The 21,540-nt window shown below is 37.2% G+C and overlaps 1 protein-coding gene across 2 annotated transcripts in view; it reads left to right on the top strand.

Moving 5' to 3' along the window:
- LAMA2 (laminin subunit alpha 2) overlaps positions 1–21,540 on the top strand; it is a 393,841-nt gene that overhangs the window by 341,264 nt on the left and 31,037 nt on the right. For both annotated transcript variants that reach the window (XM_042795940.1, XM_042795938.1), the window contains exons 45-51: positions 837–980; positions 1,899–2,032; positions 7,939–8,098; positions 12,983–13,107; positions 14,901–15,063; positions 18,218–18,362; positions 20,682–20,820. In XM_042795940.1, the coding sequence (XP_042651874.1) occupies positions 837–980; positions 1,899–2,032; positions 7,939–8,098; positions 12,983–13,107; positions 14,901–15,063; positions 18,218–18,362; positions 20,682–20,820 (1,010 nt within the window). The remainder of the gene's footprint in view (positions 1–836; positions 981–1,898; positions 2,033–7,938; positions 8,099–12,982; positions 13,108–14,900; positions 15,064–18,217; positions 18,363–20,681; positions 20,821–21,540) is intronic.

Below are 21,540 nucleotides of genomic sequence, written 5' to 3'. Positions count from 1 at the left end.
CATATGTCTGGAAGCATTGAAGTACTTAACTGCTCAGCATTTCTGAGATAGGGAAATTGTGAGTTTGGTCAAATAATGGATCTTCTTTTTGACAAAGTTTGCCCTGAGCATAAGGTGATACCGTTATGTACATCTACGCTAATACATAAACATGTCTAGCTGGAATTGAAATAGCATTGTACTGTCATTATATCTGTGCTGGCATTATGAAAGCGGACAGTATACTGTTTTTATCTGTGCTCGGAGCCTGAGGAAACTAGCGCACATACCCAAATGCATATGTCACTCAGCTGTGAAAATGAAACTTAGTTATGAATACCGACTCCATTAGGGGCTATGTAAAAGCAGTGATAGACACAACTATTGGTTTAAACAGAATTATTACAAGGTGTCTTAAATTGGCATAATCAAAGATATTACAAGGGAAAAATAGATCATCCTGTCTACTCGATAGCAATGTGCTATGATCCCTTCAGGAGTGCTGCTTGTTTTCCTGGCTGCACATTCTACTTATAGACTGTCTCTACTGTTAGAATTCCACTGCTTCTTCCATTAGACCAGTACATCTTCTAGCTATTTTTAATCCATACAGTTCATTCTTTCAAATCCGAATGCCAGAAAGAGCTTTTATTTCCTTTTAATAAACAATGACAGAAAGAAGATTCCATTTATAACTCCTGTGCATATCCAAGCAACTCCCTGGTACATGTAACACAGAAATGGGAAAGAAGAAAAAAAAAAAATATAATATTCTTATAATTATTTGGAAGCATCTAAAACTAATTCTGGAATAATAAGCAGTAAACTGAATTCTTTCTGCTATGCTTTTTTTGAAGATCAAAGTGTCTGTGTCCTCTGGAGGCAACTGTATTCGCACATACAGACCAGAAATAAAGAAGGGAACATACAACACCATCATTGTCAATGTGAAGACTGTAGTTGCTGACAATCTGCTTTTTTACCTTGGAAGTGCCAAGTTTGTAAGTCTGTCTCCTGCTTTTCATGTCAGGGTTGCTCGATCAGATCAGACTACTGACAAATACAGAAGATGAGAAAGATGCTTTTTTTCCTCCTAGAGGCTTCAAAGCAGTAGTAGAGAGCCTAAAATAATCTAGACATTTACTGTCCTTGGTATTAATATAGGGACTTCTAAAATATGACCAGAAAATACTTTAAAATATTTTTTTATTTTAACTATATATGAAATGGGAGACTTGTACATGGACTATATTAGACCTTTAAAATTTACAGTGCAGCCAGGGTAATTTTTGGGTTGGTTGTGGGTTTTCCCTTGGGAATGAAGTAGCTAATCATCTTGCATCTGTCAAAGCTCCTATTTATTTTAATTCTAAGACTACAATTCCAAGCATAATAATGATGAATGATTCAGTTTCCCATGAGCCCTATAGCAGACAGACTTCTAGAATAATCAATAATAATTCAATAAATGGGAAAAGTATTTTATTTCTAGCATTTTGAAGTACACATTTTGTTTACCTAATACAAAATGAAGAGGCTAGATGGTATCATGTACTATTAGCTTAGAATCCTGACATGTTTCTGCCATCCAATGGATGTTTTACAAACAACATTACTCTTGAGTTAAATCCTTCTCTTGATGGCTACAATATTAACATTTCTGTAAGTCTAGCAGCCATTTACTGCATATCACTGACAGAAGTCATTTGGCATTTTTGGCTTAAGATTCCTTGTTTGAACTAATGAAAGCAGGAAAAAGAGAATCTTATTTTAGATCACTGTGAGAATTAATGTTCATACTTTACTGTCTATATATGAGTTTCTGATCCCTCATTAGAGCTTCTGAAATGTGAAGTGTTCTGGAAAACTTACTTTAGTGAAAGTATGAGTTTGCTTCTATTTTCATATTTCACATGTAGACTGACTTCTTGGCCATAGAGATGCGCAAAGGCAAGGTGAGCTTCCTGTGGGATGTGGGATCTGGTGTTGGACGGGTAGAGTATCCAGATTTGACCATTGATGATGGGTTTTGGTATCGGATTGAAGCCTCTAGGCAAGTATATATTTCATTTGCAAGATCTATTTCCTAAAGAAAAAATGGTTAATTTTAACACATTCTGCTTCTAGTCCACTGTCCTCAAGTTGGCATGCCTCAGGTTTATGTGGAAATGTTTGCTGTGTGTGAAACATCAACTTTATTTAAAAAGATGATGTCATAAATATGAGAAATTCTAGTCTAGTTTAATGAAAGCTTTTGAACCTACGTCCAATAGTACCAAAAGTGTAGACACTATAATTACTACTGAAATGTGAATTCTTCTGTGTCAAGAATTTATTTTCATCACATATTTCCCCTCTAGCATCAGCAATCTATGACTGCTTCTATTCCCTTCTGTTTACTTATTACTCTATCGATTCTCTTCTTCAGCTGGCTTGCTTTTAAAATCAGTTACAGGTTTTGGCACACAAATGGATAACTACTACTTCTTTCTCCTTGAATTTCAAAGAGGAACAGCTTTTCTGAATTTCTGGTCTTGACACAGTACTGCAAATGAATGGTCTGTCATACACTGGTATCTTGATTCTTACTCAAAATGCCATTTCTGTAGGCAGAATGTCTCTTCAACCTGGAGATATTTAAAAAGATACAGTTTATGAAAACTCAAGAATTAAATATTCTGGAAAGTTAAACTGTACTTTGAGATCAGCTGTTGAATGCTTTTGAACTTTAGAAATATAGACACCTTAATATTAAAATTTCACATTTGTTAGTTGAAGCTCATATTTTCCTTTCAAATAGCAACTACATGACATGGTATAGTAATTACAGCATAAGGGTTACATAACTATATTCTTTGCCTTCTACTTCTGAACAGATCTTAGTAATTTAGATAACATCATCTATATTGCAATTTGATGTGAAGCTGAGTAATTCCTCCTGCATCATTACAGTTAATTTCATATAGTATTAAACATAGAACTGATAATATAGTCAGAATATGGGAGAAAGAGAAAGAAAACAAAACACTCTAATTCCAGTTACATCCACAGCTCTCAGAGGAGGAAATGGCATCCAGTTTAAATAATTTAGTGAAACCACAGAAAGCAATTCAGATCAGAGAATTAAATAAAATTATGGCACCATCTCCAGAAACTGGCTTAACGAAACGTTATTGCTAGGAAAATACATACTAGGGTATGATACAAATTGTTGAAATCTTCACCAGTTCATATTATGCATACTAAAACAGCTTCATGACACAGTAATGCCAGAATTTCATTTACAAGAAAGCTGCTTCAGCAGAATATGGAGCCAGGACATGGTATAAAAATTCACACGTCCTACAAAAGCACATTGCCTATTAAGCTGGTTGCTCTGGATATATAGGGTATGCATGCAATTAGTTTTGAACAAAGTACTGGCTCAGCAATTTAGAACAATTACAGCTGCACAAATCTGAAGTACAGAGCAGTGTTTAGGAGAATTACATTGCAGAGAGATTAGCTGGATTTGTGGGATTAAGGTGAAGAATTTGAGATTTATTTTACGTTCTTAAGGCAGACTTCATAAATCACGTACCCTAGTGAAGATTCTTCAACTTTGAACATTTTAGTCCATTTCATAACTCTCCTCTGACTCCCTTCATAAGCTGTTGGAGAGTTTTACTCGTTTCATTCCCTCACCTATTTTCTCCAAATTTCTGCTCAGTTCCAGCAACAGACTTTTTAGTCAAACTGACAGAGCTGCCTGCACTGCTAGAACAGGACATACACTTAAAATGGGGACATAAGATAAAATTCTGTCCTTGCTGAATTTTGTCATTGATTTTAGTGGTGACAGGTGTTGAGATGCAATAATAACGATATCGTAGGCTTAAGGGTTGATACCAGTTCTTAATCAAGGATCCTCAAGGCCTTCAAAGGAAGAGATGTGGTGGCACAGAGATGGTGAAATTCTTAAGGTCACTCAGCATACTGAATGAAATCTAGATATGAAAAAGCTGACTGTTGAGTAATGATCAGAGATGTTCTGTTCAGTTAACATCTGCACCAAAATTTCCAGTGTGTTAAGACTAAATTGATAATTACTGCATCTATTTTCCAGGAACACCTTTAATTTTCATCACCTTTTTATTTAAAGCATACTAATGCTTTGCATTTTATTGTATATGCAGAGGTTATCATGGAAATATATTTTTTAAAATGGAATTGAAGTAAAATTTCTTTATTCTTATAGGAATCCCTAAAGGAATTCCCTATACTTTGATGGTACAGGAATTTAACAAATGTCACTTTACAGAGTTACTTACCTGCTTACAGAGGCAAATCTGATTGGCATCAAGAACTGCAGTCAATTAAAGTATCAATTAACAAAGGAAAATCTGGCATAACAGTGTGTGACAAAACGCTTTAAAGCATGTTTCCAACATGCAAACAGTGTCAATTTTGTGAAACAGTCAAATGGGTAACAGAATATTTTTGAGACTTGCTAAATCGGTGAAAAAATGTCACTTGACTGAAGCAGGACCTGATTAGTTGTGATTTTAATCAAGTGTGATTTAAGTATGACCGTGATTTAATGGTTAATGACAGAGTTTAAGCAGCACCCTTCCTTTGAGGACAAAGGATACTTGAGTCACAAGTTCACTGTAGACACATCCAGCCCAGCTCAACAAGAACTCAGTCAAACTACTGTGGCATATCTAAGTCATGCTTTCCAGTTAAGATTTTCTGTGCTCTCAAGGGGGCAAGGAGCAGAGATTTCTACATGGTATTTTGTAATATAATATTGGTAACTTGCAAAAGTCATCTCATTTACATCATGCATCTCCTAAAGAGCAAACCCTGAATGCATGGCGTAACATAAATTTTTCAGATGATCAGCCACACCATGCTGGTACACCTTCTGTAATCCTCCAGTTTTGCAGAACTGACTACCACTAGACCAATACCTTCTAACCTGATGACTTTTCATGCACAGGATAGCAATGTCTTTTTGCTGTCAAGTTAACCAAGTTCTTTCTTCAAGCTCAACTGTCCTCCCTAAATAAGAGAGAATTATTTATGGAAGAGACTCCATTGTTATCATTTCAGTCTGTCTGAAGATGAAAGACATCCGTGCTGTTTGTGACATAGTAGACACCCTAAAAAGTGACACTCTTCTCGGTGACTTCTGCATTATTGCACTTGAATGTTTTTAAACTGGAATCTTGATTTCAGCACAATATAGATTGAAAGTGCCAATGACTTCCTTTCAGAGAGCATCAAACTTAAGCAGTTTAAAAAAAAAAGTCTTTAGCAACTGTTAGGCTTTCAAAAATTACTACTTTGAGACCTTTTATCCTTTAAAGGGCTTCACATCAGTAAACCTTCTGGAAAAAAACAAAGTAAAAATTTTGAACTTCTGCTGTATAGAAATGCCATATGCTATCTATTTAGCATTCAGTTGATTTTAAAATGAAAGGTAAAATATTGTCATTAGAAGGAAATTTAAAAAAAAAATCTTTAGAATAATGTGGATGTCTTTATCCCACTACTTTGAAATTATTTGGACATCACACGCATACCCCAGATGTCACTTAGGAGATTCCCTAGGAAAGTGAGAGTCCCAACCATGTGGTTTCCAGAGCTGCCAGATCAAGGTGTGGGTGTGTTGTTGAAGAGCTGCAGTGGTTTTTTGCAAATATGTATTTTTCACATTGAAAGCCATGAGATCCCTGACTACAAAGCAGGCAAAATGGCATAGATCTCCAAAGGTGTTCCCTATTAATTGGAAACAATCAAAATTAATTTGCAACCCTGCTTCACAGTTCAGGAGAAATTTATCAAGAATGAGATGTCTCAACTAATTTTTTTTTTTTTAAGTGGTTTTTTTTTCCAATTGTATGTTATTTCATAATATAACTCTCAACTCATTCTGGTTTTGGGGGTAATAAATTCTGAGCCAAAGAAATTTCTGAAAAGTATTTTTTAGACATAAAATTGTTAGTCTTACGGGATTTTTCCACCCTCTAGAGCCCTGATCCAGTAAATTTTCTAAATCCAGGAATTCTCTAAGTACAGGATAGCAATGTCTTCATGTAGCTTATTCAGTAGCCTAAGCTATGGAATCTTCCTTACTATGCTCTAAATGCAAGTTCTTCAAGTAAAGCATTATTTAACAGAAATTACAGTTCTTCCTGAAAGGTATGCTTTTAACTTTTAGTTTGCTTGTTACTTTACTATCCTAAACCAATCTTTTTTTTTCTAAGTAGACAAAAAAGAACTTTGCATCTTTGCATGCGGCAAAATTCAGGACTTTAGAAAATCAAAGGAATATTTTTCTTTTTCCTTTCTGGCTGTGACTTGACAGTATCTTGATAGCATAAGTATGTAACTTTTTGTCTAGAAAAGTTATATGTGGAATATTTTGTTGAATTTTATTACCTCTGTTTAATCAGCTTCCTTCCTTTACCTAGAAACCTTTTTCACAAAAATAGTTATCAAATCAGTTTTCTGAAAAATATCTCAGTTTTGTCTAACTTGAGAATAGGTACTGAGTAATTTTTAGAGTCTAATCAGGTAGTCAGTGAAATACCATATGTAATCTAAAAAATGAGTCATTCTTGATAGGTATACACTCTTTCTAAACTGTTATGGAAAAATAAAGTAAGTTTTATTTAAAATGGTGTATTTCTGCACTAAGTATCAAACATCTAAGCTAGAAAAGTTCCATACTGGTATCCATGCTGAGTGTTTCAGTGCTAGTTAGGGCTGCAAGATCAGGCATTCATGTTAGGAATTTCCAAATTAATGTGACAACTGTCATGGAAAACCAAGCATCCTATTGAAAATGAGATAAAGCAGAAATTTCCAAAGTTATCCATAAATCCACTGTATATGATGTCCCTCTGCCTACCTCATCTCCCAGCCACTCCTCTACCACATTACTGCACATACTAGATACTTCTTCTGCACATAACAGGATTTGGGTCACACTCCATGCTTGTTTCTACAAGGATATTATGACCCCATAAGAAATTATGTGTGTTGATTATGGTCCATCTATCTGGGATGAAATGCTAATTTATGGTGTGATTATAAATGCCTAATAGGTTACTTCTACTAGGTAAGTAGTAAGCTTTCTATGGAAAGCTACTATCCATACTGCTGTAAACTAAAACAATATTAAGCAAATTATTGCAAAGGATCCAAAATTACTCAAATTTCCTTTGAAATACATTTCTATATACCCAAAAGACTAGGAGGTATCATCTCCCTCCATATTCTGTTCCTTCACTTGTAAAAGTATGTCAGCAAACTCTTTCCATGCCAGTTACTACATTAATATAACCTAAGGAGTAGAAAATGAACTGCTGCAGAAACTATTAACAAATAGTAAATTCTTCTGTTGTCGTTTTTGTTACCATCAATATGTGATATGATTCATAGAGGACAATGAGGTAACATCCTTAAACATAATGGGATTGTGCCTGTTTCATAAGCAACCAGAGAGCTCCACTGTAGAAAACACAAACTGCATCACAGGGAAGGAAGTTGAAGTACTTCATCACATGATCATCCATTTCAGTTCAAATATAATCTAATAAACCTTGTGAAATTCAGAAATTTAATTTGGAACTTTGCCTGCATCATTTGTTATGTCAAGAAACAATTACTTAACAATAATTTCATCACAATAATTTTAAAAATGCAACTTCTTTGTTTTAGTCAGTGAAAGTTCCACTTCATCTGTATAGTGGATTTTGTTCAAAAAGGACATTGTGGTGAGAAAAGAACCTGGTTCTGTGATCATGTCTTTAACTTACACAGGCATAAGAATCTATTCATTTGTATCATGGAACATAATCAAATCAGTAATACATGCCTCTATTGAAAGATGTCATCTAAAATAGACTTTCCCTATGTTTAATTTAACGACTAACTCTGTATGTTTACATATTTTGTTAAAATCTCTAGGACTGGGAAAAATGGCACAATATCAGTGCGAGCTCTGGATGGTCCTAAAGCCAGCATTGTGCCAGCCACATTCAGTGCTGTCTCTCCACCTGGATATACCATTCTGGATGTAGATGCTAATGCCATGCTGTTTGTTGGTGGTTTAACTGAAAAACTAAAGGTAATGGCTTGTCTGGTGCTACTGTATTAACGGCCTGTTTATGTGGACAATTTTCTTTATTGCTTACAGTAGAAATAGTACATTTTAATATGGTGGCATCATTGTAGTAGGTGCTTTATAGCAAATAGCACACTTGCACTCTTGAAAGATTATTGAGATTTGCCTAGACATGTAGGTGCACAGACCTGAAGTTTCTCAGCCCATGCTGTTAACTTCTAGTCAGATGCCTGGCGGCTGACTGTACTGATGCAACATTTAGCCCAAACAGCTAATTCCTGCTGGGTAGCTTGGTGCTTTACCTTGGACATACTGCTGCCCCAACAGGCTTTCAGAATCACAGTGATAGGAGCCCACTGCTGTTTCCATACATTCCTGGTCTCCTAACAAAGTATATAAGAATATATATTCCCTTGCATTCAGGGATTCTTTCTTTGTCACGTACCCACAGTATCACTTCCTCCTTTCCAGTCTACTTCTGGCATTTCTGCATTATTTTCTTCATTTTTGTTCCTGTTTCACCCCCTATGCCACCCCTCTTTTTAACTGCTACATGCATCAGATCTATTTTCTCTTCTTCTTGCCTGTTCATTTTTTCTGATGACTGCTTCTACATTGCTTGACTTAATGGGAATGAATAGATGATTTATGCCAAATAGAACATATGGAAATCTTTTAGCCAAAAGTTCTCCAATGAGTACTAATTAGCATATAGTTTCCAGTGTCATTCATTACATAACCATTTAAATGAACTATGTTGTTCCTGATTGATATTTTGCCTTTTTTTTTTATTAACACTACAAAAAAATCCTCATTTAGCATTAAAGAAAGAGCTAATGTTTAGAATTTCCCAAACAGTGAAATCAAATAACTTTTTTACACTAAAGTTTGTATATGTCCCCAAGTGTTGAAATAGCACAATCTTTTATGGTCCAGCTTTCTAGTTTTCAGAAAGTTCAAATTTCTAGATGGTCCTGGTTTGGGAATATGTGGATAGACATATTCTTTTTTTTTATGGAGAATAGTGTGGGTGCATATTTCAAGAGACAAATACAAAATCAGCAGATACAAGAGGAATAGAGAATGTAGATTCCATTTGATTGAAATCAGTGTTTTGAGGTCCAGCTTTAGCTTCAAAGATATTCATGTGTGTTAGAGCACAGTTAGGTAGTTTTATTTTACAACTTGATCACAGCTTCTGCACACAATTCTGAACAGATTTGCACAACTACCAGCTAACTTAACTGAGATATATCTGACTTTGACATGCATGAACAGGAAAGAATTCCATAAGATTTTGAGCTATGAAATTGCAAGTCAGTTCATATTAGTAGGACTCAGAGCTACTCTCACTGTTTTATCTAAAATGGATCTACAAAAAATCATGAACATTTGCAAGTTCTAAAGATGCAGATGAAATGAATCTTGATGTTCCTTGTTGATCTTTAAGGGTATAAATAACTACCATGCATTTTATTTTTTGTAATTTGATTTCATATGTGAAATAGGCAAGGAAGACAATTGAAGAATTTATTGAAAAATTACATATTAGTAAAAACAGCCTTTCTGTCACCTTTTTCTATGTTCTCCTTACAGCCCTAAGCAGAGGTTTTGGTTTGCTCTCTACCTTCCAGCTTTCTATCTAGAGGCAGCTAAAGGTGTTTGCTTTCTTCTGTTTGCCCTAAACAAGAACCCTTGAACCATATTTCTAAAATTAAAGATTCATAAGTTGCTAGAAGTGGCTCTGTACTGCAGAGATTAGTGACTCTTACTAAACCAGAATGGCTTCACTGGCTTTCTGTACTCTGTCCCTTTGATCTACTTTTTCAAAGGGAATGGAAATTAACCGAGGATTGGTGCTTTATCTCCCACACCTAATTTACTTCTCGGCTTTCTTTCATTCTTGGATTTTTGCTATGTCGGATAAATTTTAATTTCCTCTGATGTTTTCACCAGTAACAAATCTAATTGCATTGGCATTATGTCCTGTTTTTTACTTGCCATAATAACTCAATGGAATAAACACTCCACTCAGCTGAATCAGAACTATTCAGTGCTTGCCGTGCTGTGTAGCTATAATGACCAAAGGCCCAAACACAGCAGTCCATAGAGGCTACAGGGCATCTATGTGTCTGCCTACATCAATAAATGCTTAACTGTGGGAGTCTGACTGCAGGCTCGGGAAGACAGACTGGCTCAGGTAGCAGTCATAAGTGCCAGAATTATGATTAAATGAATAATGTAATTGTTCCACATTTAGAAAAGCACTCGAGAGTCTGGTTTATACAATAGTTAGATTTCATTGACTCAGTTGAGACCCTAGAAAGTGCATGGTCAGGTGGGTTTCGGCTTGTTGTCTTTGGGTGATCTTCCAAAGGAATCACGAAACTTCAACCTCAAATGCCAGCCTAAACCCAAACTTTATCTTAATTTTATTTTAGATTTCACTTTTGAATTATCAGAGGACAATTGGAGCAAGTACTGAATCATAGTAATACCATTTATATTTGCACAACTCTAGAATATCAAACCTCCCAGACCAGAGCTTTCACCTGAATTCTACTTAGAAAAAAATTCTTGTCTTTACATTAAGAATCCAGAGAATTGAAGATTATACAGAATTTCAGCAACAGCTGTCCTGTGCTGCAGCATGAATTAGTTTTGTACCTAGTCCTAATTTCCACAGCAAAGCTGTCACATTAGACTAATAAAAATTTATGGTTTTCTTGATGTCATCTCTAGTTTTAAGTGTTATAAATATGTTATTGTTAAATAAAAGCTCTTAGTATTACAGTTTGATGTTAGAAAAAGTGAGGCAAAGGTATAAAGAGAGATCATATCTACTATTTGAGTAACCAGGCCCCAAGGATGGTACCTACTGCTCCAATAAAAGATGCCACCACTCCTAACAAAGGTCATCTTGCTTAAATTGAACTGTAAAAGGAAAATTTAATTTTGAGTTTTAAACTATTTAATATTATATCTACCTCTTTTTACTTCATGTTTAGTAGTATTTATTTGGCGTATTTATTTAATATTTAAGTACTAACAGTATTTGAATAATATTTAGTCAAGAATTACTCCACAATGAAGCTTCATGACGTGTGCATTTCAGAAAAAGAGATTTAGCAGAATCTCTAGAGGGGAAAAGGTTCAAGGGCTCTTGATGTTTCAGGATAAACAAAAGGACCTGGAACACAGAAATGTTTAAATCTGAACCCTTTGTTGAATGTTTTTCTTTTTTTCTTTAGTTAGATACAGTACGGCAGTGGTGGGTAGTGAGCACAGTGCAGTACGTAAAACAGTTGTAGGATCAAGTATGAGGTGCAGTGCTGAACCAGAACAGGAATTGTGGATGCTGCAGAAGTCTGATGCCAGAACAGCCATTTTCAACATCCATAAGAGTTCTCCAGATATTTTCTGGAGAATTCTCCTTTTTTCATCTTAGTCAGGAAAACCTTCCTGATTTTTTTTTTTTTCTCCAGGTAAATAAAGTCAAGGGCAAAGTTAGGAAGACAGTGTATTGTAAGGTTGCTGTGGCTGGTATATTTGCAATTCAGAGTTTTAAACACCATCAGATTTTTTCTGTTCAGACACAGTCTGGGAATTAAAAGCTAAATTGTAACTTTACTTTGGGGGGAATTTTTGTTATCATGTGGTACAATTGTCAGGATCACAAAATGAAGACCTTAACTGAGACACTTTTCCTAAAACCATTAAGTTCTTCAGGCGTTTATAAAGGTCACTAATATTTTTTAAATCTTTGTCTCAGAAATCACCTTTTTCATATTATTGGGTTTTGGAGTGCTTTAGATTTGTCCTGGGATTTTGTCCACATCCCTTTTTGCATGCATCTTTGCAGTGTATTCAAAAAGAAGGATGATTTTCAGTTTTTAAAAACATCTTTCATCTGACTTGAGTAGAAGACTATGATACTTAGATGTCATGAATTTCTCAGAAGTGACATTAAGTTCATACTTGTTGCTAATTAAAACCTTCCCAATTACCCTGGGAAATATCACTGGCACATTAAGTCTTTTGAGTCATACTTTTCCTTGAATAATTTCAAGTTGCACTTCTCTATATTCTCTTGCAAGATCTTAATATTTGTAATTGGTGTATGGAAAACAGCAGGTGCTTGTCTATCCCAAATAGCTAAGTATATAGATTTTCAATCAGCTCATATTGATGAAGTGAAATTTAAATGAAACTAGGTATTTTTAGAAGGATAATTTTGAACTGAGTACTCTGTGTACTGTTAAATATTACTACTTGATCATGGTACTGTGTTATGATCTAATGATCATTACCCCATGTGCATGACCCTAGCTGAATGCGTTTTGATGGGATACAAATTACTTTGCCATCTGCACTTTTTTCTGCATTCAAAATTCATCGTGGACTTTACAGGTATTGCCAGTTGAGTTCATAGTTGGTCTTTTAGCTTGGACAATGTGCTCGCTTTCCAGGCTTTTGAGCATTAAGTACAGTAGAAACACTTTGCTCATTGTATTGTGGGCAAGATTCCTCATAGTCCTTTCTATGAAGTCTTAAACAAAAACCCAGACAGACCTTGAACAAATGGGAGTGGACAGCTCTTTGAATAGCCAGGAAAGCTGACGGTGACGTGGAAGCCAGGAATCATTCTGCCTAGGCCTTCCCCAGACTCTCAAATATAAATGGGCTTTTCCATTCTGACTGACACAAAGTTTAGCTTGCATTTTTGCTGATCCGTTGTCTATAGGAGGGCTTCTCAGATTAAATATTACTCTTGATGTTTAAAATAGTAAAAAGCATCTTCTGGTATTTGTGATTTTCATACTAGTTATGCTTTAAGACACAATAGACCAAATTGAATTCTAATGAGGCTGCTGTTTTCTGTTGCAGAAGTCAGATGCTGTAAGAGTCACCACCTTCACTGGCTGCATGGGTGAAACCTTTCTAGACAGCAAGCCCATAGGACTGTGGAATTTCAGGGATATTGAAGGTGACTGCAAAGGCTGTGCTGTCAGGTAGGTGAAGCACTGACTGTTTCTCACGCTCCTTTGGGAACTTGTCTGCAATGACACTGCGTTCTGTGGTAAGCAGCAGGAATTTCCACAGCAGCCATCAAGTTCAATAGACAGCTGCGGTCTGTATGCAATGCTGAGCTCTGTAGGAAGTATGAAGTTAGGTTGCAATTACACCAAGAGGGGAAGCAACCCATCCGGGTCATAAATGTGGTTGGTGTCTTAACAGAATTAAGAGGGTGTAACAGTGCTGTGATGGAAAGACTCCTGCTAACCAGTAGCCAGCAAGTCAAAACATGAGAGAGAGCAAGATCCACAATGGCACTGGGTCTGGTTCATGGACAGCTGTGGTGTGGGTGCCTGCACCTCTTAAGCAGCATGAATCAGAGCCTTCAAGGTGACTTTCACAGTCACCAGTGTAGTGAGCAGAGACCCCCATAAGAGAATGGTGTTTCCATTCTTGAAAGAGAATGGGAAATCCTGTCCCTGTCAGTGACCTGTGGTTCCAGGTAGTGTAAATGGCCCATACAAGTAGGACCAGGATTCACATATGTAGGCTCAGAACTCTCCTCAGGAATTTTGAAACAATATGAGTTACTTCCTTTCCAGGTGTCCTTGTCCTTAGAGCGCTGTGATCTTCATTCCTCTTTCCCACCAAACTTATCTCAAACACTTTTCTGTGTCCTGTGTCCTGTCTCAGCTTCAAAAGCTGAGGACCCTTATGCAGAGGCACCACATGATACCACAGCCCAGTCCTGGGAATTATCACATAAAGACAAAAGTCTCTGAGTCTCTCACATCCTTGTTTATGGCTTTCACAGTGACACACTGCACAAAAGCAGCACTGTTCTCTTAGATGCTCCTGTTTCTTAGTGAATTTGGCAGTATCAGTATATGGTATAGATCTCATGCTGCATTAAGTAAAATAACTGTAGACCCAGTCAGGGAAGGTAAGAGTAGGCAAGTTTTCAAACTAGCAGCCTAGCTTGACAACCTGATAAGGCTTCACCCTTTAAAAGTGATGAAAATTCCATTTGTGAACTGAGGAAATACCAGAGGATTTCCTTGAATGAAACTGTAGGCCCTTGACACTTCAGTGGAGATTTAAGGAGCATGATGATGGATATATGCATTTCAGTTCCAAGCAAGTCCTAATGGAAATGGCTAAACTTTTATGTGCATCTCTGTCTAAATTTAATTTTCTCATTCATTAGTGATAGTGCAGATCTGCTTGCTTGGAGTGGGTGTGGGTGATAGGGGGATTAAAAAATATATACTAGATTTTAGCTTTGTAGAAAACTGTATTAAACTCTCCCTTTTACCTTAACCCATTGTCCCAGTACCAGAAATGGTTCTGTTCTGCAAAATCTAATTGCGAAAACTTAACTGTTAAACGTAGCTATGGAAGGTGAGAGGACTACATTCAAGATCCTTGTATGTGTGCCACGATAAATGGGAAACATGTTCCTGGACAATATTTCACATATAGGTCCCTTTATTACAAGATGAAAGAGTACATAATGCTATTTTACCCTGAGGATTGCAAAATGAGTCATTACAGACCATGAGATATATCCAACATAAACATCTTCCATCTTCCTCCCAGTTGTACTTTTGTGTTGGACAGACAGTGAGCTGACCTTACAGCCTCACTTGTCAGAAAAAGGGTTTGATATGAAATCAAACCAAGTTCAGGAAGCCTCCCAAGAGATGACCCCTCACTACCCTAGCACCACAATTCTTTTTCTTTTAACCTCACATGGCAAAGGAAAATGGTTGGAATTGGCTCTTTTCAGCCCACAGGTGGCAGACAGTGAAGGGACAGTCCAGTTCGATGGTGACAGCTACGCCATGGTGAGCCGCCCGATCCGCTGGAACCCCAATATTTCCACAGTCACGTTCAAATTCAGGACCTTCTCCTCAAACGCCCTGCTGATGTATCTTGCTACTGATGACTTGGTAAGAACAACCAGCTGACCTCCACACTCCTTACAGGTTTCATGCCATCTTTGCAGTGGCTGAATTCATCATACTATGAAAACAATTAGTAATTTAATGTAGCGCTGTCCTGGTGTGATGTTGCCTGGTATGATGCTTCACTGCTGTCCAAGAGAAGACAGTGTTACAGTGTGGAAGTTGTCTACCTATTCTTTACTGATGGGAGCTTTATGTTAGACTGAGGGGAATTCCAGCTTTTCTGAAATTATTTAGTTTTCATTTATCCCAAATGTTTACCTGTGCAAACATTGTCAGCTGTGGTTGTATATTCATAGTTTAAAATATTGTACTGTGAGGGCAGGGACAATATGGGAAGAGACAAGTCTTAGGTAGAGGTTCTACTGATATAAAGAAAAAGTTTAACATAACTGGCATTAAAGGGGAACTGAATGGGGCAGCAAACAGGGTGTGATGGTGATTACTTTTTTATGAGGTCTACATATGGTGCCTTTTACAGTTAAGACAGAGAATAGAAACATTAGTTATAAGGCTCTTCAAGGTTTTTATTAACACAGACTATAAAATGTATGTGGATAACAGGGAGAAGTTATTTATAAAGACATCTGGCCAGATCCTCACATGAATCAAGAATAACTCAGCTTTAACATCTCTGATCCAGATTGATTTGCACACCTGACCAGGAACAGAGTCCTTTCCTTAGCCTTTTCATATGGGCCAGAAATTATGTACAGCAGTTGTTACTGACGTCTTGAAAAATTACTGAGCACTCACTATTTCACAAAACTGTATGTGTAAATCAGTCTTATTTCATATTCCTGTATTTTGGAAAAAAAATCATAATTACTGAAATTATCAAGGAGGAGGGTGGTCCTCCTGACGGCCTATAGTAAAAGGTAACATTTTATTATGATAATGAAGTACTTAATTTTTCTACTTATTATTTACAATTGACTATTGAAAGTATAATTAATGTAATAATTTTAGATTATTTTGTATAATTACTTTTTATAATTATTATTAATTTATGTAGTTTTCTAGAAAAAATTATTTACTTGGACTTCTGAAAAACACTGGGAACTGGAAGGCAATTGGTCTCTGATACAATTTGTCTCTTAAGATATTGTCCCACTGTATAAAGACTTTGAGGATGCTCTTTCTAGCGATGCGTGGACAGACATGCATAAGCAGCTGGAATACTGAGTTTGTTAAATTTTACTCTTTTCTTGGTAACATAATTTTATGTTCATATACATAACATTATCATCACAGTTTTGTGTAAGGATACAGAACATGGTAAAGTATTTTCATTCTCCGTAAATCCGAGCACAGGTGGAACTGGCCGTGAGCAAAATGATAACTAAACTTAAAATTTCTCTGGTAAATTCATGTCCTTGGTCATAGTTCCACTATAACTTAATGCCTCTCATACTATCCAGTTCCCTCGTTATTTGTTTTACTCTTTATATCCTGCCGGCTCTTTTTCTGTAGATACTGCAGCATATATCATTGCTCCGGTGTCGTGGTGAGTTCAGAGGGCAACTGAGCACCACACAGCCGCTCACTCCTCCCTTCTGTTCCAGTGATGAGAAGGGACAAATAAGCCAGGCTTGGGATTCGAGATAGGACTGGGACAGGCAAATCACCCATTATGGTCATGAGCAAAAGGCAGACTCGTTAGGGGAAGTTAAAAAAGAACATAAGATTTATTACAGACACTAACAACAACACTTAACAGAGCAGGACACTGAGAAGCATTGCCACATCTTGAGAACACCTTCCCCCCACCCCTCCCTTCTTCCCGGGCTCAGCTCTGCTCCCAATATCTCTACCTCCTCCCCCAGTGGCGCAGGGGCAGGGAATGGGGGGTGCAGTCAGCGCTGCCGCTGCTTCCATCTTCAGTGGGGGGAGCTTCTGGAACCTCTTCCCTCTGCCCCATCATGGTCCCCCTCTCACAGAAGACAGTCCTCCACAAACTTTCTCCAATATGAGTCCCTCTCACAGGCCACAGCATTTCCCTACACTGCTCTGGTGTGGGTCACCAACTTTCTCCAACTGGAGTCCCTCCCACGGCTGCAGCCCTTCCCGAGCTGCTCCAGCGTGGGACACCCCCGCATGCTGCAATCCTCCCAGCGCTGAACTACAACAGCAGGGTCTACCTTTTCCCACACGACCCTGGCCTTCTTTGGGCACAGCACCTTGATCATCCATGCAAAACACCTCACAGGCTGTAAATCAGTGTCTGCTCCACCGTAGATCTCCATGGGTGGCAGGGGGGTCCGCCCTGCCATCTCCCCACAGGATACAGGGGGGTCTGTGCTCCGGCACACCTCCCCCCTCCTTTCTTCCTCCGTTCCCCCACTGACCTTGGTGTTCACGCAGCTGCCACACCTCCTCCTCACAAGTCCAACTCCTCCTCACCACGTCCCTTCTTACATACATTCTCGCAGAGGCGCAGCTGATTGGCTCAATTTTCCAAACAGAAGTGGAGCTGACTTGGAGCTGGGGGAGCTTCAAGAAGCTTCTCCCAGGGGGCCGCCTCTATTGCCCCTTCCCCTGCTACCAATAAAACCCCACCACTCACTCAACCCAGGACATCCAGTCAGCCATCTCCCAGTTACTGCTTAGATACTGGTGTCAGTGGTTGATGAGAATAACAGATCATAGTTCTGTGTTGCTCCATCAGTACAGGTTACCCTCTGGAAAACCTGGTAAAACAAGCCCATTTTACCATCTTTACTATGCTTGTTTTCTACCTTGCAAGTTTAAATCTATCTGAGGTATGTAGTAAACACACTAACTGTAGTACAGACCTATACTCAAAGCTAAGTATTATTTTCAGTTAATTTTAATGTGTGTTTCTATCTTCAGTCTAAGAAAACAGAAGTACAGACATCCTATCAAAACTCCAGCTAAGTTGTTAGCAAAATTCCAATTAAGTTAATGATATAAAGGAGAAGAAAAGGGGAAAAAAGAACTTGTTGGCATCAGACTTTTGTATATGATCACCCTAGACAGTAAATGCCTAAGCAGATTTTTTTTAAAAGCTTGAAAAAAGTTGTCACTCGGGAAAAAAAAGTGTTTATTTAACGTCATATGCCTCTGACTAAAATGAACAAGAATCGTAATTTGTGTATCTACTCCTTTTCATTAACAGAAGGATTTCATGAGTGTAGAACTCAGTGATGGGCATATAAAAGTCAGCTATGATCTGGGTTCAGGTACAGCTTCTGTTATCAGCAACCAAAATCATAATGATGGTAAATGGAAATCTTTCACCCTGTCAAGGATTCAAAAGCAAGGTGAGTTCCTATGGTGTCAACACCATGACTTTCCCAGTTACCTGTGCAGTACAACTAACCACCTAATCATGGAGGTGGTGTGCAAAATTGCTGGAATTATTAAGTTCTAGTGATTTAGCAGTTTCTTTTGCTTAGATTACAGGTGTGTTGAGTTGCATGTGAGTGATTGCACTGTTAAACAGGCCTTTTATGAGCAGGCAGCTTAATTTTCAAGCATAATTCTGCTTTACAGTTGCATAAATTATGTCCTAAAATACTTCTGAGTGGTTAAAAGATAAGCTTTTTCACCAATTCTCTAATGTTTTTCAAAATCATAAACCAAACCTGTGTGATTTTTCTTAGGACAGCAATAGCTTTCATGCTGTACAGTCCTCTCATGCTCAGCATATCCCAAAGCACTTAAAAAAGCAGTGACTTCAGTACTGGTAGTACAGTTTCTCAGTAGACGAACACAACCACTATTTTATATTCCTTAATGATATACAGTGTGCCATGATCTGAATTTGCATGGAGACAACTGGGAACATCTTCAGAAGTGCTACTAATTCTTTAGCGTGTTACTGGTGCAGAAAGAGAAGTGGATGCATTTGATAAGACTGCAAAGAATGCTGGCTCTCATGCTAACAAAACCCTTTTTTTTTTTATTTGTTTTTAATCTAGTTATAGGACTGGTATGATCTTACCTGAGCCAAATTAATTTTATTATGGCATCTGTGACACTCTCTGTGACTTTGTATCCTGAAGCCTTACTGCATTTTGAATCTTCAGGGGCACCACAAGCCCATGAACACACTCTTCATCCTCTGCCTCCTGCAGTGCCAGCTCTCTAACTAACTTTCACATCTCAAACACAGACCCACTCTCTTGTCATTTGGCTGAAGTAGACTTGGGAGCTGGGACATTGGCCAAAATAACTCAAAGCTCTCACTTGTAGACTTTCTGCACCTTTAGAGGAGGAATGTCTTGTTGCTAGCCAGTTATCTTAGTTCATACTTAACTCAGGACGTATTAAGATAAAATACAATGTCACATAATTGTAATTTATTAATACCATTCAAATATATCATGTGTTTATAAAGAAGATGCGGGTATAGAAATTAAAGGAAAGTTAATTTATTTACTGTAAGGTACAACAGGAAAGCCTAACCCCATTCAATTCTCTTTCACTCCTGAAAACAGTAGTTTGGTTTCAGGTTTTGCACATTCTTTCTCTCTTTTAAGGCATTTATTTAGTCAGCTACTGCTACGAGAGACTCACGTGTGGGGAGAGCTTCTATCAGGGAAGATTATTCCTCCCATCCTCCCATCACTCCTTCCTCTCCATGGATTATACATTACCACTTCTAGCCAGACCTGCCTTTGAAATCTCCTAAGAGGTTGACAGGTCTTTCATCTCCAGACTCACTCTCTTCCATCTTTATCCAGAAATCAGGCCGGTCACTTTTTCATTTAAAATAAATGTTTATTTCATTCCTTAGGTATGTGGATGGGGAGGGGGCGGGGTGGTGTGGGGTGGGCAGGTAAGCTGTAAATTTTAAGCAATCTTTTGCATTTAAATGCATGAAGAAAAAAAAATTAAAAAAAAAAAAAAAAAAAAAAAAGGAAGGAAGGATGAATGGAAGGAAGAAAGGAAGGAAGGAAAGTAGAAGGAAAGAACCCTTCCTAGAACCCTTTCTTCCTTGGGAGCTGCTCAGTATTTTTCACTCTGTCTTGTCTCTCTCATTGAACTTTATATTCTGTATTAATTCATACATTAAAAATAAACATGGAACAATCATTTAAATAGGATGGTTGTATGTAGTGCATCACTGACTCCAGATTGAGATTAGACATGACAGCAACTGACTGCTTTAGGTTTAGAAAATTGTTTAGAGTGAGGGATCCCCAATCTCTAAAGGCACATAATGACAATGCTTAAATTTTTACACTAAAAAATCCTCCTGAAGTGACAACCTTTGGACTGAAATCACAAATTAGATATTAAATGATCTCTTCTGTCTTGACTTTGTCCTGAAGTTTTACCTCCAAATTCCACTGACACAACATACCAAATTGAAACATATTTAGAGAAGATACAAAAATAAAGCATACAGAATTGCTATAGCTTTTCAGGTTGTTATGGAAACAGAGGAAAGTGCAGGTTTCTTCCCCTGCCCATAATAGACAATTTGGAATTCCAGTGTCTTATTTGCAAAATGCAACGCTCCTTGCCTCTCCACTCACCTGCTAACCCTCCAAATATTTATCTGTTGGTTTCTTACATTAAAGACATGACTGTTTGTGTCTGATATTTTGAAACCAATCTCAAATCTCTTCCAGCCAACATATCAATTGTAGACATTGACACCAATGAAGAAGAGACCATAACAACAACTTCTACAGGCAGCCACTTTGGGCTCAACTTAAAAGGGCATGAAAAAATCTATTTTGGGGGATTGCCAACGCTGAGAAATCTAAGGTAACATCACTCAAACCTATTTCTTTACCTTTGCTAAGAGGATGTAAATGCAGTGTAATCTTATTCTCCGTATTTATTTCTCAAGTTCACTTGCAGTAAGTGAATGGTGAGTTCCCAATGTACCCTATATTGCCACAGCAGACTAATGCTTTATTTGCATATGTTGTATATTTCAGTGTATTTCACACAGCTCATGTTACACTGATACAATGGAAATAGTGGTAACGGTGTAGTACATCTTTCTGATGCTGTGCAAGAACCATGATGTAGTTGACTTTTTAGGTATTTTTTTTTATTTGATTAATAGAATTTGTGACTTCAAACTTACAGAAATGGCTGCATACCTCCACAAAATTAAGTGCAAGTGTTCACCTTGTGCATGAGTAGAAAAGTTGAACTACAAACTACTCCTTATGGGATTATAGTTAAATGAGTAAGAATGTTTTTGCATAATGAGGGTCAGTATATTTTCAATACATATAAAAATATTGTGTTTAGATGTAATTTGACATTATTTGTAGACATAAGTTCCTGGACTCCTTCAATTAAATTCCTCCTGTATTCAGGAGTTGAAGTATAAGATACAATATTCTTGATATATTTAATGCAAGTAGAATGAAATATGTTTACCTTTTCCCTTCAGAAGCCTGATCCTGAATTACTTATGCAAATAAAATTCCCAGTATTTATTTTTAAAAATTGCAAAATATTATTAATTTA

The sequence above is a fragment of the Tyto alba genome, unplaced genomic scaffold (assembly GCF_018691265.1).
Source record: "Tyto alba isolate M040663 unplaced genomic scaffold, T.alba_DEE_v4.0 Super-Scaffold_22, whole genome shotgun sequence".
NCBI lineage: Eukaryota > Metazoa > Chordata > Aves > Strigiformes > Tytonidae > Tyto > Tyto alba.
Note: the sequence above shows the minus strand (reverse complement) of the source record. Positions and strands in the feature narration are given on the sequence as shown.